This window comes from Cebus imitator, unplaced genomic scaffold (assembly GCF_001604975.1).
Source record: "Cebus imitator isolate Cc_AM_T3 unplaced genomic scaffold, Cebus_imitator-1.0 Scaffold11, whole genome shotgun sequence".
In the NCBI taxonomy this organism is placed as follows: Eukaryota; Metazoa; Chordata; class Mammalia; order Primates; family Cebidae; genus Cebus; species Cebus imitator.
The window spans coordinates 2,924,073-2,951,909 of NW_016107326.1; the positions used below are offsets into that span (position 1 = coordinate 2,924,073).

General features: G+C 40.6%; 1 protein-coding gene across 1 annotated transcript in view; it reads right to left on the bottom strand.

The window, feature by feature from the left end:
* The window catches only part of LOC108318279 (translation initiation factor IF-2-like), an 84,036-nt gene extending 58,273 nt beyond the window's left edge, over window positions 1-25,763 (bottom strand). The window contains exons 1-3 of the mRNA XM_037745943.1: window positions 25,668-25,763; window positions 7,123-7,410; window positions 6,208-6,749 (exon numbers count right to left, since the gene is read on the bottom strand). Of these exons, the coding sequence (XP_037601871.1) occupies window positions 6,246-6,749; window positions 7,123-7,410; window positions 25,668-25,763 (888 nt within the window). The 3' untranslated portion in view covers window positions 6,208-6,245. The remainder of the gene's footprint in view (window positions 1-6,207; window positions 6,750-7,122; window positions 7,411-25,667) is intronic.
* Window positions 25,764-27,837: the final 2,074 nt, after the last annotated feature.

Consider the following 27,837-nt stretch of genomic DNA (forward strand, 5'->3'; position numbering starts at 1 on the left):
AAAGGAGCTATAGAATTCTGTTGTATTTTTAACCTTCGGTTGTTGCCAAAACCCCTAAATGAAGAACAGTAAATAAATTATTTTGTGTAAGTCCTGAATGTTTCTATAAGTAATAACTTTCAGCCTCTTTGCTTCTTAGCTTAGCTGAGCTTGCTTAATTAAATCTTCATGATAGCGAAGTGCACTTGAAAATAGTGTAAGAGGAAATAGATTTGACTATATATCCTTTTCTTTACCCAGAGATCATTTTTAAACATTTCCATTCTACTGAAAGTGATAACAGTAGACAATGTCTGCTTAATATGGACAATTTGCATTTAAACAGTGCAAAGTACAACATTATGGTACTTTATCATGACGAATCTTTGCATTTGTGATAAGCGGTCATCATCTTTATTAATCTGAGGGGAGCATGGCTCGAATCTACCCAAAGTGATGACGAATTTGTCAGGACATATACATTTGAGTTGAATTTATAGCTCAATTTAACCCAGGTTAATGTCGAAAATCCTCAAATGTTTCAAATAAGGCCCATATGGTTATCACTTTACAAAGCACACAGGCTCTGCGCTTCAGTTGCAACATACACATCGCCAACTAAATTCCATGCCAGATCAATTAGAAACAGTCCTCCTGAGCAGACAGGAACAAACAGAGATTGTTTCCCCAATACCAGCTGAATCCTTGTCTTGAAGAAATGAAAAGCAGTCATCTTAGGCTCTATACTCCTTACCACTAAAAATCCAAAGGAAATTTGAAAGACAATAGGGTTATATAAATAATGTCATAATGAATATAAAACGGGAGTATCCACATGTTATAGGTGCTTGCTACAATTTGTTTCCAAATTTCAATAAACATAATATCCTATTGAAAAAGAAAAAAACAAAATTTGATCTCTTTGCCTTTTCTCATTGTTTTTGTTATGTTTCTGAGAAAGGTCAATCAAGGTCAAAAGTGGTTCGTTGTAATGACCAGAATTTTAAAACGATGTCCCCTGAAAAATTTGATGGTCAGAGAAATAGAAAAATGTACTTAAATACATTTTCAAGGTAAATTTTATTTATGACATATCCCTATTTTAAAAAGAAAGTCAAAAAGGCTAAAGACAATGAAAACATTTTATTCATGTATCCACTGATTCATTCAATAAATATTTATTGAGCAGCTCCTATATGCCAGCCCATGCGCTAGGCTTGTGTGTCCAAAGAGGCATAAGGTCAAGCCCCTACACTCCAAGAGCTCTCAGCTATTGGGAAAGGCCTATACAAAAAACAGTGCCAACTTTTATTACATGCAGAAAACACAGTGGAAGCACTGCTAAGGGAGGAGAATACCACTAATCGCTGCTTTAAACACTATGTGTTCCACGGTCCCAGGATACAGCGTATTCCAGACAAAGGGGTCACCAAAGGGAGGAGAAAGAGCAGGGTTCTTCTGGGAAATAAAAAGATGTTCAATTTGATACTGATTTATAGTCACTTGATACCTATATTTTTAACCTGCATTTACAAGTTAACATATAAGCTGTACCCTAAAATATCTAAGGGGTGTTACTAAAAAATCGTCCCGTAGTGTCACTATTTTATCATAAACCTTGCCAGCAGCTAATGCGTACTTTGAGTACACTAAATACACTACTCACTGAAAACTCGTTTATGGAACATATGTCAGATTTTAAAAGGTACTCCATGATAACTCTTAATTAGAAAGGTTCCCACTTTCAGTGTGGAATAATACAGCAAGTTTGAAACACATTCACAGAGCTAAACCAAAACTGAGAGTTCCACATGTTAAAAGACACTGATGTTCAAAATCCTTTGTGATACCTGGGATCTTTTATGAAGCTCTAGTCAAAGCAAGGAACCCTTGGGTGGTGCTACACATATGCATTTCCACCAAAGGTCAGAGCTACGCTTAGGCCAGGTTTACACCACAGAATACAAGCAAATGGACTGGAGAAGCACAGTCCCAGTTAAAGGTTGCTTCGTCTCATCACCAGTCCACCCAGTGGCTCCAAAATGCATACGCATTGAGAGAGGCTTATCTTGCTTTAATTAAAATCATGAAAGCATATTTTCCACTGCAGCCATTTAATTTTATGACTTTGTCAGTGATCAATTAAAAATATTTGTTTTACAGTTCCCTCAGTCTAATAGCCAAGGGATAAGTTATTTTTTTGCCAGTGGTGGGAGGGCAGGGGGAAACTCCACCCAATAAAACTTTAAGGCTACCTGAGAGACTTCCATGAAAAATGTAAGTTTTAGTGTTGTTCACTGTTGCAGATCAATCACTTGCTACCTGCAAAGCCATTTGTGTAAGGGAAACACCTCAGGTGTCTCGAATTGGGGTTTTGCTCGGTGGCTCCAGCCTTCAGCCTCTATTTTGAAGTCGCTCATCACCTTTTTGTTATTTTCAGTTGAGACATAACCTCCTTTGGGGCATATGTGGGTTACTGGCTTTCCTGGTCTTCAAGGGGTGAGCTGGAAGGTCTAGGTATCTGAGATTTCTCTCCCCTGGTCATTTCTACCCCGTTCCTCATCGTTCCTAGGGTCTCTTGAGTGGGAGAGGTTGCAGCCAGGGCAGCCACTGGGTTTGAACCCAGAAGGCAGGCCACTCATGCCTCAGTGTGCTAGAGCGGATGTAATCAAGTCCAAGGAATCGGTAAACTCGAGTGATGTCCGCAAGTCTCCTAGGAGAGCCTAATACCTGCCTGACCCGGTGCTCGCTTTCTGCATGCCTGTAAGCCTCCCGTGTCAAAGGAGGAAGTGGCTGCGGAGACTGTCGGTCCGCACGGGAGAGAGGCACAAACAGCTGCTACTTGGCCCCTTCAGGTCCAAGCTGGCTCTTTAGGACAGGAGGAGAAAACGCACAGCCCCCAAAGGGGAGAAACGGAAGGCGCCTGTGATGCTCACTAAAATGGACAGGTGTCACCTTCAGGTGGGCAGCGACACTCTGCTGAGACTTGGCCCACCTGGAGGCGGAGCGGCAGGGCAGGGTGCTGGTGGCCCTGGCTCCTCTTCCCCAAATGGAATCCGGAGGTTCGGCCCATTCTCTTCCTCCCGAGCACTTTTTAGAGGTTTGCAAAGGCCGCAGGCACTCGTTCCTAGCAGTAGGACCAGGTGCTGCGATGGGAGCTGGACCACATTTTCCTTTCGGAGGGCTGCGCATCTGTGTGACAAGAGGGGCCCAGGAGGGCTGCGCATCTGTGTGACAAGAAGGGCCCACGGGAGGGCGATGCCGCCAGCTAGGTCACTACCCCGGGCACGACCAGCTGCGTTCACACCGCAAAGTCACCAGCCGCGCCGGGCAGTTTGCAGAGGGCAGCCAGAGGCTTGCAAAACAGACAGCGATGTCTTGCATTTCTTTTCCAGCTCCAGTTTTTATTGCTGCGGAGGGCACGGCGTGAGCTGCCCGCCATCCCCGCCCTCTCTTGACAACAGCTCAGTGAGGCAAAAAGCATGATGGTCACGTAGCGAGCTGCCTCTCTGCTTTCCAGGGATTCATTTGAAGGAGGAAGCCTGTGGTACAGTTTGGCACTGCACAACATCGGCTTTTCCTCAAATGATGGAACTTCTTTGTATGAGAGACGAGAGAGAGAGAGAGAGAGAGAGAGAGAGAGAGAGAGAGAGAGAGAGAGACCCAAATTTAACACACATAACCTGCCTGGATTACAGGCGCAGGCAGACGTAGAGGAGGACACCTGCACGCTTTGTCCACCAGCGACGCCTGCATAGTGTGCGCAGGGCCGTATTAATGAGTTCTAGAGTATTTTTTCTATACTGCAACCACAGTGTGAATGTTCACTATTGCATACTGAAAAACTTTGAATGTCATGTAAGAAGGAACTGGGTTGGAGACAGGAGCCAAGATTTATTACCATTTCTGTGTTTTATGAGTTCTATTGTTTCCTACCTTTATTACCAGCGTTAGCTATAATGAGGATTCTAGAAAAAAAGAGCTGTAAAGAAGCATCCTTTAACTCCCACAATGTAGCTCTTCAGTTCTGGCCTCTTTAAGATTGGGGCAGGGTCTCGTCTCTTTATTATGTATTCCTAGATAGTAAGAGGCTGTCTCACTAACTTAGATACTTATAAAAGTTTTAAAGATCTAATACTGTGTGTGTGTGTGTGTGTGTGTGTGTGTGTGTGTGAACTGGGCCACAGAAGCGCTTTATGAAAGAGTTTCCTTACGATCCTGTCCGGATTCAAATTTCAAGTAGTTTGCATCATCGTCTTGTAATATCTGGGACATGCTTTCCTAATGGACAATTTTTTTTTTTTTAATAATGAGAATGGCTAGAATGAGTGGGGGGATATCATTCATCTGCCCCCACGATCTTATCTTTTTCAAGTGTGAAATTCAGTGGCAGAAGGAGATGGATCTACCCCAGGGCGACTCTAGATTCTTCTGCAAAGATGTGCTCGTCCTGCTTTCCGTCAGCAGAGCCCTGAGAGCCAGGTCGGGTTCGCTTGCTACCAAGACTTCCCTAATCCCTGCTCTGTGCTCGAGCACTTAGCAACTTCGAGAACTCGGGTTGTGGGTCTGGGCACACTAGTTCGAGTTCAGGGATTCTCCTAGTCACGTCTACCCCAAACTTTGGAGAAACTATCATAAAGGCTCAGGCTTTCCTAGGAAGCATCATCCTTGTTCTCCCAGTGATCGATCTGTTTCTGATTCTGCACGGCAGTTACAAAGGCAAGTGGATTTCCTAACGGCCGAGTCAAGTTAGGTACAGGTCAGCGGAATCCGCTCTGAAGCTGAAAGTGATGGGTGGCGCGAGGATGCTAGTAGCGCACCAGTCTCCGCCAGGCTTCCGAGGACACGTCAGCGGCGGCGGTGGCGGTGGCCCGGGCAGGCCTGGTCGTGAGCTCCCAGCCCTCCACGGGTGGGCGGCGAGTCCCAGGGGAGGGCGGGGAGACCCTCGGGCACCCACGGGGAGCTTCACGCACTCGGTCGGCCGGCCGCCCCAAACGCGCACGCCCCACCCCAGCAGCCACCTCATCCCGGATCTGAAAGGTGCCTGAAGGATCCTGCGGACCGCGGAGCCAGAGAGCGGTTTGGCTCAGGGCTTAGGTCGCCCGTTCGGGGCTACAAAACTCTGGAACTTCCAGCAGTTTCTGAAGCTCCGGGGCAGGGCTCTTTTGCAGCCAAGGGGCGGGGGTTGGGGAGCCGGGAGCCCGCGCTGCGGTGGGAACTTCAGTGAGTAGAAAGTGGCAGTGTCTTGGGAAGAGCAGCAAACTTTTTTTCCTCCCATAGCCAACAAAATCGACGCAGGGACAAGTGTTTGCCTGCTATTCGGAGGGGAGAATGGAGAGGAAGGGAGAGTAGTAAATGTGGGGAGCGGAGCCTTCGGGGGGATACAGCGTCCGCCCCTGGCCAAGTGCTGCTGTGGGGAGGTCTAGGTGCTTGAACCCGGGGTCAGACAGTTGTTCCGCGACAGTGCCGAGCTGGGGCTGGTAAGGAAGTCTGAGTGTTTACTGCCTCCTTTCCCTGTCCGAAGGTCATTTGCGCTTTTCGGTCTCGGAGAAGAGGACACTATGGAAGGGAAGGCGCGGGTCATTTTCAGAGGCTCTGCAAAGGATGGGCCGCCTACCGGGGGTGGAAATCCTTAATTACACCCTTCTGCCTTCGAATCCGTCTTCCCAGCAGTGTCTTGCACTCCCACCTCCTCGGGTGACTCAGCTGACCTGAAATGCCCACCCTACGGAAGATCAAGAAAAGTAGTTTTCTACGAAGGTTAGAGGTTTGATTACACAGAGAAGTGTTTCCACTTAAGTCCGAAGCAATTACCCGCCCCCTCCCCCAGGGCCTCCGCCTCCCCTCCACCGGCAGCAGCAAAGGACAGACCCCCACGCACGTACCCCTACACTTTGTTGGTGCGTGTGAATTTCAACTGTCGCAGTAAGTTCATTAGTGTTTGCAATCAGCGGCGGGCAGACCCCTCATCAGAGCCGAAAGCCGGCAAGAGCCATTCATCAGCGTGAAGTGTTATTCACGGATGACCCCTAAATCGCGGCGAGAGTAGTAGAGGCACTGATTGGTCACAGCATGGGAGACTCGGTGCTTTCCCGAACCAGACGCGGCCGGGAGGAGGGAAGGAGGGAGGGGCGGCGAACGTGGTTCAGTCCGGCAAATCCCATTTGACAGAAAAAGGCAGTAAACGGGGAATCTCTTTTTCTGAACAAAAAAGAAGAAATAAAGTACCTGTCATCTTGACAAGTGGCGGAGCGGAGAGTCAAGGATTATAAATGATCACAGCCAGGTCCAGCTCGCCCCGCGATTGGGCTCTCCCGCGATCCGCACCGGGGGAAGCGCATGGTAGGCTCCTCTCCTCGCCTCGCCTCGCCTCTCTCCCTCGCACACTCCCGCACACACACACGGACACGTGTACGCGCCGGGCTCGGGCACACTCGGCCCGGCGCGTCCCCCGCCCGCCGCGCAGTTACTGTCCTGGATGCCGCTCCCCGGCCCGGCGCCCCGCGGGCCTCCTCACCCGGTCCGGCTCGCCTTCCTCCTCCTCCCTCGCCTCCCCCGTCCTCCCGCTCGCGGGCCGAGCCCCAAAAACTCCGGCCCGGCCTGGTCCGCCGCTTCGGAGGAGGCTGGAGGGGCCGGCGGGCGCGGAGAGGGGGGAGAGCGGGGGAGAGAAAGAAAGTGAACTCATTGGCGCGCCGGCGCCCTCCCCTCCCGCGTCCCGGGGCCGCGCGGCCGGGGGCGGGCAGGGAAGGAAGTTGTAACACTCGCGCCCCCTCCCCGCCCCCGCCCCGCCGGCGCCCGCTCCCGGCTCCCTCGGCGGGCCCCCTCCCCCGCGCCCGGCTCCTTTGAATTTGGCCGGGCGCGGTGAGCGCGCGGCTCGGGCGGACGCGGCGGCTGCGGCCGGGGAGTGAGCCGGCAGCGCGGGCGAGCCGAGCGCGGTAAGTGCGGCGCCGCCGCCGGCGCGCCCTCCTTCCTTTCTGGGGTCCTAGTGCCGGGCCGCGGCGCCGGGAGCGGGCGGGCGGGAGCCAGGACGGAGCGTGGCTGCGAGTGGCCCCGTGAGGCGGCGGCGCGGGGGCATCTCCGCGGCGCGCGGGCTCTCTCCGCGGTCCGGCCTCCCGGTCCCCGCCCCGCCCTCGCGCCCGCCACCTCCGGCCGCCGGCTCAGGTGGGAACTTCGCCGGCGCCTCTCGCCCGGGGACCCAGGCGCCGCGCCCCCGTTCCGGGAAGCCCCGGGGTCCCCGAGGAAGGCGGCCCGGAGGCTGCGCGCCCTGTGGGGGCGGGGAGGGGAGCCCGCCTGGTCCTCTTCGGCCCCCGCTGTGTAGCGGGGCCCCGCGTCGTCTGCGGGGGTGTCTTGACAGGCTCCTGGGGGGCTTCCAGCGAGCGGAAAGCCCCGGGGTGTCACCGCTTTCCGGGGCAGGCCGAGGAGAGGAGGCGTCTGCGGCGGCCGGGGAGCCAAGTTGGAGAGGAGTGCAGGAGGGAGAGTGAGGGGCGAGGGGCAGCGTGGGGAGTGGTGGATCACGGCTGAAACTTGATCGGGAAACTCTGGATGGGGCTGGAAACACAAAATATCCTGAGCTGGGCGTTTCGAAAATTACGAATTTATGAGCCTACAACTGAGATTCTAAGTCTGTCTCGTGTTTTACAACCGATTACAAAGAGCTTCACATATTTTAGGTTGAGGCGGGTTATGTCTGCTGAGCATCTTACTATGCAGTTTGGATTCCCTTCTTACTGCCTCACCTTGAAGGTAGCTGGAGTGGTAACTTGTTAATTTTTATTGTGGAGAGAGGGTAACAAGTACTTGTACCGTGTAATAACATCACATACATGTGTTTTCCGAAGTCATTGTAATTTGGAGGTAGAAAAAAGTTTCCGGGTGCAATGGAAATGAAAGACTGGGAGCTGTCCTAGGCTTTTTGCAGGGCCCTAGCCGGCTGGGATGCCTGAGAACAGGACTGTCTCTTCATCATGCTCTGTTTCTTATCTTCTGACAATGTATTTTGTCAAACATTTGTAGACTCTAGCAGAATCCACTGGGTGGTCTTTTCACTAGAAATAGAAATACGTAGAGGCATTCCCTTTCCCTTCTCTTGTCAAAAGAAAAAAGGGGGCTATGGCATCTCTGGAAAGCTTGGAAGAGTATCCCAAAAGGTGGTATTGCAACTGAACAGAACTTGGTGATCTGATTCCCTTCGTGAATGTGGTTAAAATATAATGCATATCCCTTTGTCCCCATTGCCTACTTGGAGAAGTATTTGTAGTCTTTATGGTATTAATATATTGGGAACAGACTTTAGAATTAAGAGCCACTGTGTAATAATACATCATTGTTTTAATATTTCAATTAAAAAACAAGATGTTATGAATTCAACAATCTTGCTTTGTGCATTTCTTAATGCACTTTTAATTATCTAAAATTTCGAGCATGTATGTAAAATTCTTGTGTGATTCCTAAAAGTTTTGATTTATAATTCTAAATGCAAAGCAAATATTTAATTCTTGATCTAAGAGTGAGAGGTTAGTTCAGTAATAAGACTTGCTAATCCCACCTTAAAATGTCATGGCATTCACAAATTATTCCTAAATTTTCAAAGATAGGAGTTTATAATGAGTTTAGTTATTCTATTGTGTATTTCAGGATTGTCTGTATCTCTTCCTGTTGCATTGCCCTTAACAATCTTGCTCTTCTTTTTTCTTACATGAATTTTATTATTCCTCTTAATCAAATATTTTTTCTAATAGTAAACAAATATATCTTGTGTTAAATAACTTAAAAAAGAATATATATTTAGAAAAAGTAGTTCAGATCAAATACATATTTTATATGCATTGTGCAGTTTTTATGAAAAATGTAGTTATATTAATCACCATGTTAGTGTTTATGTATTTGTAAGGCTGTATGAATCTCCTATGCCAATAGCTTTAAGTTAGCAACCTAGGCCATCCTAATGGGGATTACTTGATTATTGGAAATAAAGGTGATAGGTTTATAGAATTGTTACTGGTTATTCCTCCAAATGCAATTATTTTGCATGGTTGTGTTTATTTTCTAGAAAGACATGTTTTAGGTAAATTATTGAGGCTTTTCTTACTGTGATTCTATAGGCGTGTCCTCAGTCTTCTGGTTAGGAAAGGGAACCTGCTTCATTAGGGGGAAGACAAAGAAAGATGAGGATGCTTATCTCTGAAAAGAAGAAAGCTCCTAAAGAGTGAAAAGTTTTAAACTTATTCAGAAGGGAAACCTAGCTAAACAATAATGATCCAGTTAGTAAGTTCAAGCTACTCTTTCTTAGCTTCGCTCCTGAGAGCCAAGAGTAATTATTCTCTTTGTAAAGAGTCAAGCAAATAAGAAAGCAGGAAGAAGTGCATGGCTATCATTGTGAGTAGAATGACCTGTCAGAAATACTGAATCACTATTACTCTGGATGTACAAAAATGATGTTTTTGCAATAGCTATGAATGTATGTTTGTAAATGCTGAAGTTTATCCTACCTGTAGGGATACTAGGGAATAAGTTCGGAGCATGGTCCTAGTCTGATATAAAAGCCCAACAAAGCCAAGTTGATTAGTTTCTTAATATTGATTATTTAAATAAATGCATGTGCCTCCTTTTTATTAAACTTTATTTTACCCTTTAAAATTTTGATTTCTGGATAGTGGTTGAGTATCGTCCAAGTTTTATACTTATTTGAGTCATTGTATTCAGCAGCAGCTGTAATGAATTGTCTGCCCTTTTCTTGAAGCTGTGCTGTGGAAACCTGTTAAGCTTGTTGAATTACACATTGCTTATCTCCCGAGTGCTTCGTTGGATAGTCGAATGTCCATTTTGACTTTGAGGACACGTTTTCTTTACTTAGGTTGAGAGTATGAGCAAAGAATACAATAATTTGCCACCAAACTTTTACTCTGGTCCATAACCAATTATATATTCTTTTGAATTTTCAGTCGAAGTCAGTGTTGTGTTCATAGTTGCCTTATAAAGTGAAATGGTAGCCTGTAGAAAAATCGAACACATGCATTTGGAGTAAAAAAGTCTGTTGAAAGATAACACAATAATACGTTATTTAAAAGTTTCAACAACTAAGTTTTAAAAATTATTTTCTGTACGCTTCTTTTAGAAGACATTTAAAAACTCATTTTTGGAGATATCAGCTGTTTTCACAGACCTGCTGGAAATTTTGTGCTAAAAAAAAAAAACAAAAACACCTACCTCTTTACTCTGAAAATTGATTAATTGTTGTGTCTTATAAAACCTGATTTATTTTATTCTTTTTTATACCAAACATTACCGTTATGAAGCTCTCCTTCTAATTGAGATTAATGTTTCTGTGCAAAGAAGTGGTTTGGAGGGCTGCATTCATTTTGAGTGCTGTTGTAATCAATTTTAGATACAGCGTTCCACAGTGGATCAGTTTGCGTCCAAACCTGCCTTATTATGTAGAATTAACTTGTTGGTGATTGATAGTAATACTTCTCCATGTTGAAAAGTCATTTGTTTCCAAACAAGTGTGATGGCTTGTATGAGTTTCAAAAGATTGCTTCTCATAATTAAAACATCCTATTAGGGACCTAATATGAACTTTTTCTAAGAATTATATAAAACATGAGGAAACAGTTCTTTCACATATATTTAACGAAAACAGCCCATTTTCCCAAAGTGCAGTATGCCTCAAGGCGTATTTTCTTGCTCATCAAAGGATTTTATGGCCTTTTGAGTCATTAATAGTAATTGTGATCCATCTAGGTTATTTCCTTTTCTGTTTGTATCAACATTCTAGTTCAGTTTTTCAGATATTTCTTAGAATTATGGATGGACCTCTTGTGCACATGTTATAACTTTATTTCATAAGATAGTAGGTATAATCCTGACAATGAAAGATAATGCATGTGGAGGTAATTCCTTAATGGAAATGTGGAGAGATAGTGAATGTTATCGTCCTCACTGTGATATTTGCATTTGTTGCTTATTTGTACCTGGTCAGCTTTGGTTTTATCAGCTTTTAATTCTCTTCTGAAAGACCACGTTAAGATTTTCTTGGGCTTTGGTTCATATTGCACTGTGATAGATGTAGTCCCAATCAAATAAAAGATTAAGAGCGCAGAATATAAGATTAATGTAGATTAGCATTCTAATATATTCATAGTATATATGATTTCTAAAGAAAGCTGTAACTGCTTTCTAGTGCATGTAAAGTTCCCACAATGGCATTACTCTTTACTTTCAGGAGGAAAAAAAACTTGGTAAGAAGTATGTATCTTTATTTTATTCTCTATAATGATAGATTCTTAACATTGGATTGGTATTTGTCTTGTGTAACACATTCATTTAAAACAGTTTTAAATGCTAAAAATAATGCACTTAAACTACCATTTTCAAAATATTATTGTACACAACCATTAGAGTATAAACTAGCAAAATGCAGAAACATGCTCTGAGATACATAGGTGTTTGGTATACCGAAACTACAATAGGATTCATTCTTTTGAAGGAACTGTGATAAAATTTTCTGTAGTTTTGATTAAATAACTCTGGTGGTTGCCTAGTTAGAACAGCTACTTGGAATTCACTAAAGATAGTGATCTACTAAAACCCATGTCTTTCTGTTTTAAATTAGTAACCGTGCAAATTAATGTTAGTATCATAGAATGAACTCATAAGTTGTATGAGTAGTGATTGAAACCATATCGTATAATAATAATAATAATGAGATTTTACTTGGAATCTTAGAAGAGCTAGGATCGGGTGGCACTGACTTTTCAAACAAGTTTGTGATAGGTGGCAGTCTTAACTGAGTTCCTAGACTTCCTTCAGAAAATAGGTATTTCTTACATGTTTAGTAGCATGTGTGGGGTGAAATGTAGCATAACACTAAATTATGCTTATATTCTTTTTTTTGAGTTTAGGAGTTAATCATGACTTATGGAGATATGGCATTTATTACTATTATTATTTACTATTTGACCCACTTTTATAGTTCCGTAGTTTATACTAGAGCATGCAAAAACAGTGATACCTTTTGAAAATACCGTTTTGGGGAAAACATAGTGGCTGTATTCACACTTGAATTTAATGATATAAAATTGTATCATTTATATAATTATGTGAAAGTCGTTGTGGGATGCTGCTTGTTGATAGTTTATTCTCAAATATTGTGGAATAGTTTTTACTTCTGTTAGAGCAGTTGGGGAGAGACAGGAATAATGTGATTTGGTTGCCCTGGGATGGGATCATATTATTTAATAATAACCAGCTATTTTATAGCTGGGTTTACTAGGTCTCTGCCTCAGAAACAAAGGGAGATAAGGGAAAGAGGAAGAGAGGAAGGAAGGAAGGGAGGAAGGGAGGGGAGTAAGGAAAAGAGAAAGAGGAGAAAAAAGGAAAATGAGTATCTTCTATAATGAGTGATGGTCCTTTGAGCATTTTCTGTGTGTAGCAGAGTGTGTGACAGGAAAAGCAGACTAAAGGGAAAATTTTGTCATTTAATTTAATTAGGTAAGTACAAAAGAAAATTAACTTGTACATTTTTTCACTTTTAAATATATGCATTTCCAGTCCTTGCAGGAGAATCAGAATATCAGTTCTTAAAATTAATCCAAGACATTCCAAATATTGTCCCTAGTTGCTTCTATTGGTGTAGAAAAGAAAATGTACTAAAAGCTCTATTTTATAGGTATGCTTTCTTTGTTTATGAGACTGAACACCAAGTTATGATTTTTTATATAGAAACTTAAAACCCACACAACTCTGATTATTTAAAAAGACCTTTTAGGAGGTAACTTATAAAGGCTACTTACCTTTAAAGGAACAGCTTCAATATATTTTAGTCATTCTTTCCTTTATTTAATTACTAGTAATATTTGCTAGAATTCTTATGCTAATTCCCCTTCAGGTTGCCATTACTTAGAAAGAATGAACAGCTTGATAATGACTGTCTTCCTTCAGTCTGATTCCGTAGCACCTCTGAATGTAGTGGCTGTGTATGAAAATAGCAGAACACCTCTGAATAGGAGGATGACGTGGATTTGTGGTCCTCTGTTCCCTCCCCCAAAAAGAAACGCTACCTTTTTATTAGAATGGATTATTTCCTCTTGAGTTAAGTAATGCTCAACTAATATTTTGTGACTAGAATTGCTGACCCCCCTCTCTGCATGAGGAGGTGTCTTTTTGATAATAGGGGCGGTTCCAAAGAAGAAGTCCTCACTTGAGTCACTCCAGCGTCCTATCGTGTCCAGCATGTGGCTTCTATACTGGGATGGTATCTTAGGAGAGTTTGTTCTTGGACTACATGCTAGAAGGTACGTTATTCAGACAGTGAAAAGACAGGATTGAATTATTATAATATACTTTACAGTGAGAAATGTGTGAAGTATGTTAATGGTTTGCATAAAGCATGTGCAAATATGTGAATATGAGATTATGTTTATTTTGGTAAATAGAAAGTCAGCTATTGAAAAGTAAGCTAATTGTTTATTTTCAGTCTACCTAATGTTCTTTTTAAAGAGTAGCATCTATTCTAATACTTTTTATCACAGAATTTGCAATTTGTCAACATGTAGGTAGAAAAAAATTGGCAAGGGACTGGGCCTTTTAAATAGCTCTTAAGAAAACTGGCATAGGGCTTGCCATTTGAAATAATTATGAAAACTAGGAGAAGACAGCTGTAAATTTTATTTCTTTCAGAATTTATAATAACTTCCAGCTAAAGAAAGCTGTCAGTCCTATAGTACTTGAAGAAGAAGAATATATGACTTTTTTTCTTTTAGGAGAAAAAAAAAGCATCCTGAATAGTGTTGTTACATTTTTCTATATTTATAAGCAAAAATGAAATGAATATTTAAAATTGTAAAATTTTTTCACTTAAATTTTGTGTAATGATAAGAATAGTTAAGTGTAAATTAAAATATTGAAAAAAATAAAAACTAATCTAGTAATTTAAATACATACTATAGATGAGTGATGAACCATAGTATTGCAAAGAAATAAAAATTACAGTATAAACAACCATACTTGTCTCTTGATTGTCACAAAAATAAGGCATTCTTACAAGGATATTGCTGAATTTTATGATGGTATCTGTAATAGTGAGGATAACTTGACACAATGAAAATAACTGAAATGTTATTCCTCATATTTTACCTAATACTTTCAGAAAATACCGAAATAATTAGAAAAGCTTTGGAAAATAATCAGATTCACTAGGAGAAAGAAAGTACATTTGTTGCCTTACAAAACTATGAACGGATTTGGGTTCAGAAAGGGGTGAAAGCTGAGGAGAACTTCTGCCAGGATGTTAATCTTCAAGTTGAAACAGAACAGATATTTTCTATCTATAATACATTTATAAGTTGATATTTCTACTTTAAGCTTCAACTTGTTTTCCTTCTATGGAGGTACACATATTTAACATTTAAAATAAATTTTAATTTAAACAACACTTAAAGTTGTTACTTGGTATATAGGGTATACCTGTCAAGCCAGAAATGAGTCCTCACTTTTAGAATAGTTTTTATGCTTCTTTATATTTTTTCTTTCCAAATATGAGTAGAACATCCTATCATGATTTTTGTGATTAAAAAATTATCTAAAGCAAATTACTCCTCAATGGTTATTTTGTCCGAGAATATACAATCTCCGAATGAAAAGACTCTGCCATTACAATTTTTAAATAAACAATATTGGTATGTTAAGTTGATTTGCCAGTAAGATTTTTTCTTCAATTTTTAATAATTTTAAAAATTACGTACATAACAGGGACTTTGAATCAGCTTTACTAAAGATAAAATAAGTTTTAAAATGTTTTTTATCCTATGTTTTTGTTGTGATATAATTTTTTAAATTGTTTTAATTCGTATGATAGTAGATGCTACAGAATTTGCATAGTGTTGTAACTTAAACCAAAGAAAAAGGTGTGATTTTAAATATTAACTTCATTTTTTAAATTCTTCATGTAAGAGTTTGAAACATAGTACCTTTTGGTTAAAAGTTCAATCTCAAACAGAAAAGATTATATATATTTTGAGATTCAAATATTGATTTACTAAAGATGTGTGTAAATAAACCCTAATAATTTAAATTATCTACATTTGGGCTTTTATCTTTTATGTTTCCACTACTCAGGAGACTTCCTATCTTGCTTCATACTGGTAATATGATTTAGAACCCATAAATAAAGAATTAAAAAATATTAGTAATCAAATCATATACTAACTGAAATCCGTTTTAAGGTAGCCTAAAAATAAGTAAGATAATCCAATAAATCTGGTGTTCTAAAAATTATAAAAATACCTTAGTTTGATGAATATTACAGTTTATGTAATTTAGATACTGGGGGAATATCATGAATATACATACATGTGAAATCCATACAGATAACAAAAAAGTTATTACAAATGTGAAAGATGAATGATATATCTTTACTCACACAGCATGCATGCATTTGCAAAATAATAGTTAAATTTTAAGATACACCAATTCTTGATATTCTCGTTTAAGGTACTTTCAGTACAGCTAATATAATCAATATAATCTTGCATTTCATTCAAGTATGATGTTAGTAACTTGAGTCAACCCTCAATCAGTATAGCCATGACAGAATTGTAGTTTCTTTTTCTGAAAGTTTTCTATAAAATCTGAGCCTTCAAATCTAGTTCAGCTCCACTATGCAGTTGTTTGATACCTTGTGAAGAGAGATCTAAAGGAGAGGACCGAGTGCTTGTTCTATGAGATGCCATCAGTTAATTCTCCTCACCTCACCTGATGAAAGTAGCTTTTAGAAACTGTATTGTACTTCAGTTGGGAATCTTAACATACCAAGTTTGGTGAATTTTATATTGAGCTATCAGCAAAGGGTAATGTGCTTTACTTAAAACAAATCATGAATGTATCGCATATTTCATTTAAATATGATGTAAGATATGTGAATTGGTTGTTTAATTACCACTTGAACTTTGAAAAGGCTCTATAGTTCACTTTGGAAATTTTAAATGTTGAAGAAAGCAAAGTATAAATAGTTCATAGTCTTGGAAAAATGTTGCTAATGTTAGCCTCGTAGGTATTATTTTTTATTATTTTATTTTTATCTTTTTAAAACCAATGATACCTTCTAGTGTAACTTTTATTGCTTAATTTTAAGTCTGGAACATAACCACTTGATTTAGGAATAGATATAAATTATTAATCCACATTATGGCATTTTTGTTCCCTAAAAGAAAGATCTCAAAGGCCTTCAGGATAAGGTTCTAGTTCTTTTAGGATTAAGAATCATTGGTACAAATGGCTAATTTTGGTGGGAGAGTGTTACATAGTTTTTAGGCCCTCATTATTACTTTTGAAAGAATAGCCCGTCAGGGATAGGAAGCTTTGTGGATAAGCTGCCACTCTTTGATGAAGGATTATACATTCTCCCCTAAATCTGTGATCCCAGAATCTGTTACACAATAGTTTTATCAAGTAGCACTAGACTAGCTGGCTATCATATTATTTTCTTTAAAAAATTAATTGGTTTCTTTCTTAAATCTAACATTTATGTGGAATTTCAGTCTAAATGTATGTTTGGCATTATTGGAGTCAACTCCCGAAATCCAGAGGTTACTATTTTGATGCAAGATAATGAAGCCAGATTATCTATTGAAGAATGCTTTTCCATGTATGCGAGATGACCAGTGCATTGATTGTTGTGGGGTGTTCAGTCATTTAAGTGGTGTACCTACTCGGTACAGTCTGCAAAGTCCATGGCCTGATGCAAGTTCTTTGTAAGCTTTCCCCCTTGTTAGTAATATTGAAAGCAACTTGAGAAGAAAATCGTGGCATGTAAAAATGAAGCCATCATATATATGAGGGTTAGTTAATTTTCTCTGAATGTGCATGTAAAATAGTGAGCATATTATAGCATCCTTTGGTCATGTATTTTTAAAAAGAAAATGAAAGGACATTATATGAGTATATTTTCAAATTTTAATCAGTTTGCGAAGCGTAAGAGTGATAAAAATGTGTCATTCTAAGGACACTTTTTGGTCTAATAAATATATTGAAAATTGAAAGTTAAGTGGTCAGATTACATAATTATGTTTATATCACTTTTCATTTAGTCATTGTAGATCAAATACAAGACAATTGATCCTATTCAAAATTGAAAAATATCAAATATGGGCTAATTGAGTCATTTTACTTGTAAAACACAAGTAATGTCACATAAGAAAGCATAATTTGTTATGGGGAATTAATTTTCCTTAATAAATGCGCACCTTATTTCTGAGTCTACTAACTTCTAAAAGTGTTAAAAGAGTAGTAGAGTTGACTATAAAATTTGCAAAGTGAGGGAATACAGTAAGTTTTTCTACAATATAAATAATTTCGGTGTGCTTGTACTTATGATCAACTTCAAAAGATGGCTCTTTGTTAAAACTGTCATATTTCTGTTCTGAGCCATCTTCTCAAAGATTATATAATAAGGATATATGATACTAAAAATTATTGTCTATTCTTAAGTATTTATAATAAGGAAACTATTCAAAAGATTTTTTTTATGATCACTTCACTGTGACAGTTGATTGATTATTCAGGGCCTCATCAAGAACTCTAGACTTTAATAATGGTTGTAAATGTAATGTTAAAAAATAAATAATACTGCCTAGAAATGAGCTAGATGTAACCAAATTGGAATTATTTTATGAGATTTTTAGAATAATAATTTAAATAAGACCTTCAAAGATTTTAGGTGAATTATGTGCAAATTTTGAATTTATTGCTAGTAAAACAAGGTTTAATACATATGTTAAATAATTGAGAAACATTACTCATCATTTATTATTTCTGATTCTTGGAATATATGTGTTTTAATTTAGAGTTTAGGAGTAATACAGATTAAGGATTTTGAAGAGTAGGTTTTCCTTCCATCTTTCATCAGCTCTGTAGCTGAACCTTCACAATCCCTTTCTTCATTATTCTAAGCCACTATCAAATTCTAATCTTTGCTGTCTCCACAGCTGTTTGAGGATTTTTTTTTTTTTTTGCAATTGCAATTACAAGTACATGTGTTCTGTGTACTTCCTGTGAATGTTGGTGATAGAGGAAGGGTAAAGGAGAGTAGGACTATGTTGTGTAAGGGTCCGTGGATGAATCTGTTCGTTTTAAATGTTAAAACACAACAACTTTGGCTTAACTTATATGAAACAAATTTCTCCATAACAAGTACATTTTTATGGAAGCACGCACCACTGAGTCAAGTAGTTACCACACTTCTATGAATCGTTTTTTCTTCTTTTTTTTTCTTTTTAAATAATTTCAACTTTCATTTTAGATTCAGGGTACATGGGCAGACTTGTTACGTGGGTATGTTGCATGACGCTGAGGTTTGGGGGATGGATGATCCCAGTGAGCACAGTGCCCAACAGTAGGTTTTGCAGCCCTTCCCTCCCCCCTCCTCTAGTAGTGCCCAGTGTCTGTTGTTATATGCATCATTTTTCTAAAGTGATGCCATAATTTAAAATCTAAACAAATGCGATTTTTTTTTTACTTTTAAAATACCCACTAAAATATATGTTGAAGAGAAATGTTACTAAACCCTTACATTTAATTTGATGTACCAAGTTGGAGAATAATTGATATCATATGGGCACTTAAGTGTACAATGATTTAACGCTGTAGAAAAATTCAGCATATTTAGTTGCATTCATAGTATTTATAGAACAAAAGGATAAACTGTGATCATATATGAACCTTAAGAAATGTTAAATTTGTAAACTTTTAAGAACACCCTATCTTCTTTATAATATTTTTTTATTTAAATTTTTAAATTTTTTTACAGATGGGGTCTCTCTGTGTTGCCCAGGCTGGACTTGGACTCCTGGGCTCAGGCGATCCTCCTGCCTCAGACTCCCAAAGTACTGGGATTACATATGTGAGCCACCGTGCCCAACCATATCTCTCTTTTATATCATAATTTTTTCTGTTTTCATGTACAGTAAGACTGCATATCTCTAGAAATAGGTAAAGATATTTTCTGAGATTAGAAAATTATGCAAAATTATTAATTTTAATACTATCTTTAGTTGCAAAAGATGTTGTTTATAATGCAGTTATTTTTAGTTTCTTCTTACTTGAGATTCTAGAGAATATGTGTGGTCTGATGAATACTCTTTGGAGAGCCAGAGGGCAGGGGGAGGCATCAAATGTAAAGCCAAAATGTGAAAAATAATGGCTTCAGGGAAACTTTTGAGAATTGTTTAGGGAGTAACGCGGTATTTACCAGTCAAAACTTAAGATTTCCCTCTATCATATTTAAAATATTAGAAATTAATATTGAACCTATAAAAATGGCCATTGAACCTATAAATTTTATGAGGCAATATAAATACAATAAATCTCTACTCTGATTTGAATGTATATCTTCATTTATAGTGTGTGCTTTATTGACATAGCCATTTTTTCTCCCTCAATTCATTTATCATTTAAATCAAACCACACATATTTTGTCCATGTTCTGTGTCCAAGTGACTGTGTCCTGGGACAGATGAGAAGAAATAAGGCCTGATCTCAGACTCACAGGGAGTTTTCAATTCAGGCATGATAGAAAGAGGTAATTGACAGTTATTAAAGTTATTAAGAAGCTGGGAGAGATAATTTAAGAATTACTGTTTTGGTCAGATTGTATGTGAATAGATACATGGATCTTTGAAATGCCAGAGCACTGAAGGGGATATCCAAACTAATGGTTCTAGCACGCACCCTTCCTGCAGCATGCAGACATTAGCAGTGCCTTGAAACTCTGAGACATGGCAAAGGTCCTGCAGCCTTAACTGCTAACAAATAACAGAGGGGTCCTGGGGGCTCACAAATGTTTCAAAACATAGTGAACTGAGACGGTAGGAACGCATGACTTAGCCTTTTCCCCCAACCCACTGAAGGCCAGAGACACCCAACAAAGTGGGGCATTGGAAGCCAGTGACCTGAGAAGAACAAAAGCTGACCATTTGCCTCTTTCCCTGTGGAATCACTTGGCAGAATGTTCATTGCACGCTTGCCCACAAAAACCCCCTGTGAAGGCAGAGACCCTTCTTCCCTGTTCTCTGTAAAGCCTCAGCTGCTGACACAGTGCCTGGCCCTGAAGAGTCCATCAGTGAATAATTGATGCGGGAATGAAATCTTCCCTCACTCTACATCAATGTCAAGTGTCTTCACTAGAGAATAACTGTTCTCCACAAAAGGTTTGTGGCCTCTGGACTGAGGTCATCACCTAGGACTGCTCAGGTTCTAAAAGTCTGTTTCAGGTTCTGTTGTTTGAAGATCTCCTGTGATTCATGTTAAATAGATAGTACCAACAGAGACTTGTCAGCATTTAGATGAGAACAAAAGATGTGGCTGTAGACTGTAGATGTCTGGATAAAGACAAGAGTTTGACTAGGAGAAGTCAGGGCATTCCAGGAGAGGGAAAGGCAGTGGACAACCTAGAGATGAATGATAGCCAGCCTAACTTCATGAACAGGTAACCGTAACACTAGCAGGTAGCACAGATGAAAGAATTTGGCCAGATTAGTTGCATATTAAATGTTCACGTCTACCAAGATGTGTTCTCTCATATTTCTTAAAATATGTAATTCTCTTTTTCATTTTTTTCCATTTTTGTAGAATCATTGGTACAGAGAAATACTTCTTTACTGTTAGAAAAACAATGGAGCAAGTTTGATGATAAACGATGTTGACACAGCCTGAGTCAGAGAGACATAGGGAGTGGTGAGACTGTGAACTCAAGGGCACACACATTCTCCAAGAGGAGATGTTACGTCGCACTGCCAGACTGGTCATTGCCATGTGAGGGTGAAACCTAACATTGGCAGATTGTGAGATTTCTCAAGAAATGCCAGCGGGTGAATTGCGTGAAAATTCCCGATTTTAACATGTGAGCTCATTGGAAGAATAAAAAACACACAACACAGAAAACACACAAACAGAATGAGTCTGCAGCCTGGGTTTGGCAATTGGGCTACTAGTTTGCAACCTGTGATGTAGCTGCAGAGGTCTGCATTATGGATTTGGGAGACTGTGAAGGAGCAGCAGGTCTCCAGCAGAGGCGCCCTCATGGAGAAATCCAGGAAGCGTTGGAGAGAGAGGTTGCGTCCAGATTGTGGGTAATCTTGAATGTCATCCCCGTCTACCCATTTTGGAGGAGAAAATGTTTTCAGTTTGCAGTACGCGTCCTCCCGCTTTAAAACAGAAACGGAGGCTGTCAACAGGCCTTCTGTAAGAATTATTCATGGCAAGGAGGGAAGGGGTTAAGTGGCAGTAGCACTAGGCCTGTCCTTTGTCCTTCCCCATCCCTGTCTGCTTATCTCTCCATCTCTGCCTACCAGAGTCAATAGTAGGCTCTTGGCACCCTTAACACATCTATTGTTTGGAGAGGAACTCCAGTGACCAGCTATAACTAAAATATATATATTTTGTGTGTGTTTGTTTTATTGCTTGCATTTGAATGTTGCCAGCAATAAATACTGATACTAAATTCTCTAAGAAAGGAAAATCAAATGTTAAACATGATATGATGGAATAAGTCTTAATTGTTATGTTAAAATAAAAATATCAATGAAATTCCCCTAGCACGCTGGCTTTTATTACTTTGTGGTGACCAAGTTGAGCTCTGAAATTAGAGAAATCCTCAAATCCCATTTCTACCATTTGTATGCGGTGTAACTTGTGGCAAAGCTGCCTCCTCTCTGAGCCTTATTTCTTCATCTGAACACCATAACAATGGCTGGTGGTGTTGCTGTTGCCAGATGCCTGGTCTGGGGCCCCCACACAGCAGACACGGTGGAGATGGTGATGGCAGTATTGTCTTATATCATTGGAGTCATTGTCATCAGCACCTTATAGTGAATGTAGTGCTTACCATTATGATTTTGTGGAGGGTGTTGCGATTGAATTTGGAGACTGAAACTGAAGTCCATCTGTACTATGAAGTTGCTTTGGAAACCATGAAATTGACATGTTAAACCCGCTTGTGGGGTAACTGTGAAGATGAAATGAGCTAACACAGAGAGGCCCTAGTGGGGCCAGGTATGCAGTGAGTGATGGATAGTGTGTATGAGGGAGGGAAAGAGAGAGAGAGTGTGTGTGTGTGTATCAGGATGGTGACACTTGCTTTCCAGCCCATCAGAATGCTGGGAATAGGAGCTCTCATTTAGGGAAGAATGACCACAACAGAGTCACAGAGCTCCTGCGCTGTATTTGGGCTGTCACCTAGAATCGTACTTTTAATTAATGAATAATTCTTAGCAGCATTGATCGCCGGCTTACCAAGTTACCCATTAGAAGTGCTAAACTCAAGAGAAGCAGGAGCTGCGACGCTCTGTTCCAGTCGGGCCCGTGAATGGCCGGAGAAGTGAGTGTGTGATGTCTTATCCAGGGAGCAGCGATGCAATAGCATTAATTAGAGTAGCGAATGCTCATATCGTTGGTCCACAGTCGCTTAAGAGGGTAAAGTGTGTGATGCATTTTCCAAAATGTATGTGAAAAAGATGGAAAGATTTTTGACATTTCAAGAGATATAAAATTTACTTACACACATCCCCTAGTGATGCCAGATAATGGGGATGCTTTGTGGGGAAAAAAAAATCTGCCTTGACAGGGTCAGCATTCTAAGTGTATTCCAGTTCTTTTTTTAAAAAAATGAAAATAAATCTTTCCCACATTACTGTTAGAATGACCTAACCTTAATATTTAAAGATTTAGAGATTTCAGAGAAATATTTATGGAAATGTTGTCCCTAAATTTTATAATGTAAATCTATAAGATATTGATTTATTGAGTAGAAACAATTGCAAGGCAAACTTTGAATGTAGTAAAAATTATTTCTATTTCATTAACAGAATTACTTAGCATTTGGATTTGTCTTGTTTGTTTCTTTTAAAAATGTATCGTGTAGAGAGACCAATACCGTAGGATCTCACTTGCATGTGGAGTCTAAAATAAAGTGGAAGTCATGAAAGAGTAGAATGGTGGTTTCCAGAGGCTGGGGTGGGGCATGGGGAAAGGGAGACGTTGGTCAAAGGGTACAGTTTCATTTAGATGTGGTAATAAGTCTTGTGACCTATTGCACAGCAAGGTAACTATGATAATAATCTATTGTATATTTCAAAATAGCTAAAAGAGAGGATTTTAAATGTTCTCACCACAAAGAAATGATAAATATTTGAAGTGAGGGAAATCCTGACTAGCCTGATATATCATTGTGTAATATATACATGTGTATTAAGAAATTACATTGTACCCCTTAGATATATACACTCGTCAATTAAAATATAATCTAAAAATATTAAATATGTATGATGCAGGCCAGATATGGTGGCTCACGCCTATAATCGCAGCACTTTGGGAGGCTGAGGCAGGTGGATCACTTGAGATCAGGACTTGAAGACCAGCCTGGCCAACATGGTAAACTCCTGTATCTAATAGAAATACAAAATCTAGCTGGGTGTGGTGACAGACACCTGTAATCCCAGCTGCATGGGAGGCTGAGGCACGGGAATTGCTTGAACTCGGGAGGTGGAGGTTGCAGTGAGCGGAGATCGCCTCACTGCACTTCAGCGTGGGCAACAGAGTGAGACTCAGTCTTAAAATAAAATGACGCAGACATACATCCACTAACATATTAGTTAGTTCAATGGATTTGTTTCTTTTTTTTTTTTTTNTTTTTTAATGTCTTGCTATGTTGCACAGACTGGCCTCAAACTTATGGGCTCAAGCAATCCTCCTGCCTCAGTCTCTTGAGTTGCTGGGATTACAGGCAAGCCGCCACACCTGGCGAATTTCTTAACGTTTTGCCGAAAAGCAAATTTTAAACATTTGCCCTTGAAATTTTATTTGGCTCCAGTGAAAATAAGTCCTTTTTGTTTCTCAGCGTTAATGTGTTCAGAGTTATCATTTATTAAACACCTATTATGAGCCCAACATTAGCTTAGGCTCTTTGAAGAAAGGGGTACAAAAATAGAAGACATATTTTAGAAGCCCCAGAGAAATGTGTAATAATTAGACAGCAGTACTAACAATGTGAGCTAGGATGAAGTCTGAAGGTGTGTAACACAAACTGTGCACTCAAACTCAAGGAAGAGAGAGGAACATGTAGGGTTTGTTCAGATGTCACCTCGACCTCATTTCCAAGTTGGTGTGTTTGGACAGTCTCTTAGCCTGCTCCTGCTGCTGTAACAAGACACCTGAGACCAGATAGTTTATAGACAATAGAAATTTATTTTTCAGTTTGGAGGCTGAGAAGTCCAAGATCAAGGTGCTGGCAGACTCAGTGTTTCAGCATCTTGCTTCTGCTTCTGAGATGATGCCTCAAATACTGCATCCTGCGGAGGAGACATGCACTGTGTCCTCACATTGCAGAAAGGACAGGAGGGCCAAAAGGGGCTAGCTAGTTCCCTCTTGCCCTTTTATAAGATGCTAATTCTATCCATGAGGGCAGAGCCTTCATGGCCTCATCGCCATAGAAAGGCCCCACCTCTTAATACTGTTGCACGGGAGATTAACTTTGACCATGAATTTTGGAGGGACACAGATATTCAAACCATAGCAGTCACTCTTCTCTCAGGCCTGAGGAGCAAAGCTGCCCCTTCTCTGTATTTGCACATTATCCCGTTACCCGTTTGTTGGCACATGCTGGAAGCTTAGGAGCCATCTTCAAGACAGCTGCATTCCTCACTACCTGTGCTAATCAGTCATCAAGTCCTGCTGATTCTCACTCAGAGTGGCTGGTCCCTGCCCCTCCTTTCCATCCTCACTGGCAGTTTCCTCTCTTGGGCTCTCATCCCTCATCTTAATCGCTGCAGAATGTCTTCTAACTGGGCTTCCTGCCACCTGTCCTTCATCTCTCTAGTCCATTTTTCTAGATTGCCCCTGGAGAATATGCCTCCTAAAATCCTGAACTGATCATGTGACGAAGAAGCTCAGACTCAGCCTGGAAGCCGAGGTCCATACCTCCTGCTCTGTCCAGGCCCCCTCCAGCCCCGCCTCCCGTCTCTTATATACTGTGTACCTCACACAGGTGGATTTAGTTAGCATTTCCCAAGCACGGGATGAGCCTTCCCGCTTCCTGTGTCAGGTTAAACATTCTCTGTGAAATTGTCCTTGATTTGCTCAGTAGAATTAGATACTCATCTCCTTCTTTCTGCCCCCATGCTGGTATAGTGTTTATACATCTACTTAGCATTTACCTCATGCTGCACTTTAATTTATTAGACTTCAAGGGCTCTAGGAGTAGGAAGGAATTTAGAGATCAGATAGGCAGGTCCTCTTGTTTTAAATGTGGCACAACTGAGGCTCGAATAAACATGTAGCCATACCCAGAGCCTACTTTTCAGTTGTCCTTGAGTTTGATTTCAGCATCATTACCCAAGTAGAGTTTGATTTCCTTTGCTCTGTGACATCTCAGCAGCTGCCTCTACTTCCTTGGTATCTGTCCTCTTCTAGTTGGTCTGCATATACTGGGGTTCCTCAGAAACAAGCCATTAGACCCTCTGCTTTCACATTGTATCTGGTGTACCAAATCTTGCAATGGCATAGATTCCTATGGTTTCAGTGTTCTCTCAACAGGCAGTTCACAAATATTCCACTCAAAACTTCTTCTAGTTCCAGATCTGAATATCAGGGGGACCTTCTAACTTATCATCCAAACAGCGACCCTGTGAGAGTGAAAGTACCAAATCATCAAATGACCGGATGCCAGGACAACTAGCATTAATTGGAGCATCCAGAGCCCGCAGGCACCTGCAGTCATTCTGGGTATACTGAACCATTTCACATATGCTCCAGTATGTCTCAGGCTCCCAAAACTAACATGGATCTGGATCCATGATCTTTTCCTGCAAACCTCATCTTTCCTGGGTGGCCCAAATTCAGTGCAGGACAGGAACTGTCCATCAAGTTACCAAGCCAGCAACCTTGAGCAGGTCCTTGGCCCTTTCTTCACCTCAGTTCCTCTCATCACAATGTCTAGTTAATGTTACTTTCTAAGTGTCTCAAAATCATCATCATGCTTCCATTTGTCTTCCTCCTCTGCCATTCTAGTCCAAGCTCCCTTGGCATCTACACTGGATTTGCATGGTGGTGTCCATATTGACTTGATTGACATTTGGTGGAGCTCCTCCTCCAACTCATTCTCCACAGCTCACAGTGATCTTTTAAGAATGCACAGAGGCCAGGCACAGTGACTCATGCCTGTAATCCCAGCACTTTGGGAGGACGAGGTGGGTGGATCACGAGGTCAGGAGTTCAAGACCAGCCTGGCCAATATGGTGAAACCCCCGTCTCTACTAAAAATACAAAAATTAGCCAGACATGGTGGCACACACTGGTAGTCCCAGCTCCCCAGGAGGCTGAGGCAGGAGAATCACTTGAACTCAGGAGATGGAGGTTGCAGTGAGCTGAGATCACGCCATTACACTCTAGCCTGGGAGCCTGGGTGATAGCGTGAGACTCCCAACTCCCTCTCAAAAAAAAAAAAAAAAAAATAGGCAAAGAGGATCCTGCCATCCCCTGCTTAAAACAGTACATAAAGCATATATAATAGAAGACATAATATGTGTCTTGATTGTCTTCTAAAATTGGGGACCTTGTTTGTTTTTCTCCCCTTTGTTCAACTGGTTGTATGACAGAGCACCTCATGCATAGTCCTGAATGAATGTTTATTGATTGAAGGAGCAAATGAATGAAAGTCCAGTGTTCTAAAAACCTACTTCAGACTGCTAGTTCCAGAGTCTCTGTGTCCATTTCTCCCTCAAAGATGTTAACCTTGAAGGTAGAAGATCTGCCATTCTCTCATTGACTATTTCATTCTTTCGCATTTTGGAAATGGGATATTTCTCTCTACTCTGCGTATTCAGTACTTATATCCCTAGCTACACCTTAAAATCACAAGGGAGCTCACAGGGAACACTAATGCCAGGATTTTGCCCCAGACTAATTAATTCAGACTCTGTAAGCATAGGACCTGGTCAGTAAGTTTTAAAAGCCTCCCTGGTGTTTATAAGGCACAGTCAGGGTTAAGAAGCCACTGGTTTAAATGTGGTCATCCTTCAAGCCCCTTCTCAAGCATCATTTACTCCAAGGAAACTCAAGAGATCCCTCATTTTTTTTCTCAGGAGTTACTAGTATGTAGTGAAGTGATTGTGCAATCAATACTTATGTCATTATTTTAGGATTTCCATTCCAGCTATGTTGTAGGAACGCTTAGGGCTGAGATTATGCATTATATTTAGGAATTTTCTGAGTACTGAAAAGTTACTTTGTAATTTCCTTTTATTTGACAGATGTTCACTTGTCACTTTGCAAAGACTTCAGGTTGATAAGCAAGCTGACTTCTGTTTTGTGGCTGCCCCTATGGTTTAACATCCTAGCAAATTTTTCTTACATATTCTGTTGTATTCCTGACCTGCTAGTGAACTACCTGAGTCAATGGTTAACTGAGGCTTAAGTACACATAGTCATCGGCTGGTAGGAACAAACCAAGCAGATGCGTCCTTACATTACTTAGAAAACCAACTTTCCATCAAGAACTTTGGGACTTTTAGAAAATATGTATCCAACCTCTATGGGTCTTTTAAGTTGTTCTGTTGTTGTAGCAAGCAGCAAATTGGGTAGAAATCTAAAATGTACACCAAGTAACTCCCTTTTCACTTTTTTGGGGGTTGGAGCAGAGCAGGTGTAAAAGCATTTTTTTTAAGTGTATGTTTATGTATGTTGACCCAGGTTACTCCATTGTCACATTGGTAAAGACCAACACATTTGATGTGGTTGTTTTGTAAAGATACCTGTTCAGGGACATCATCAAAGGTCATGCTTTAAAACATGTTTAGGCATGTTTGCAACTTC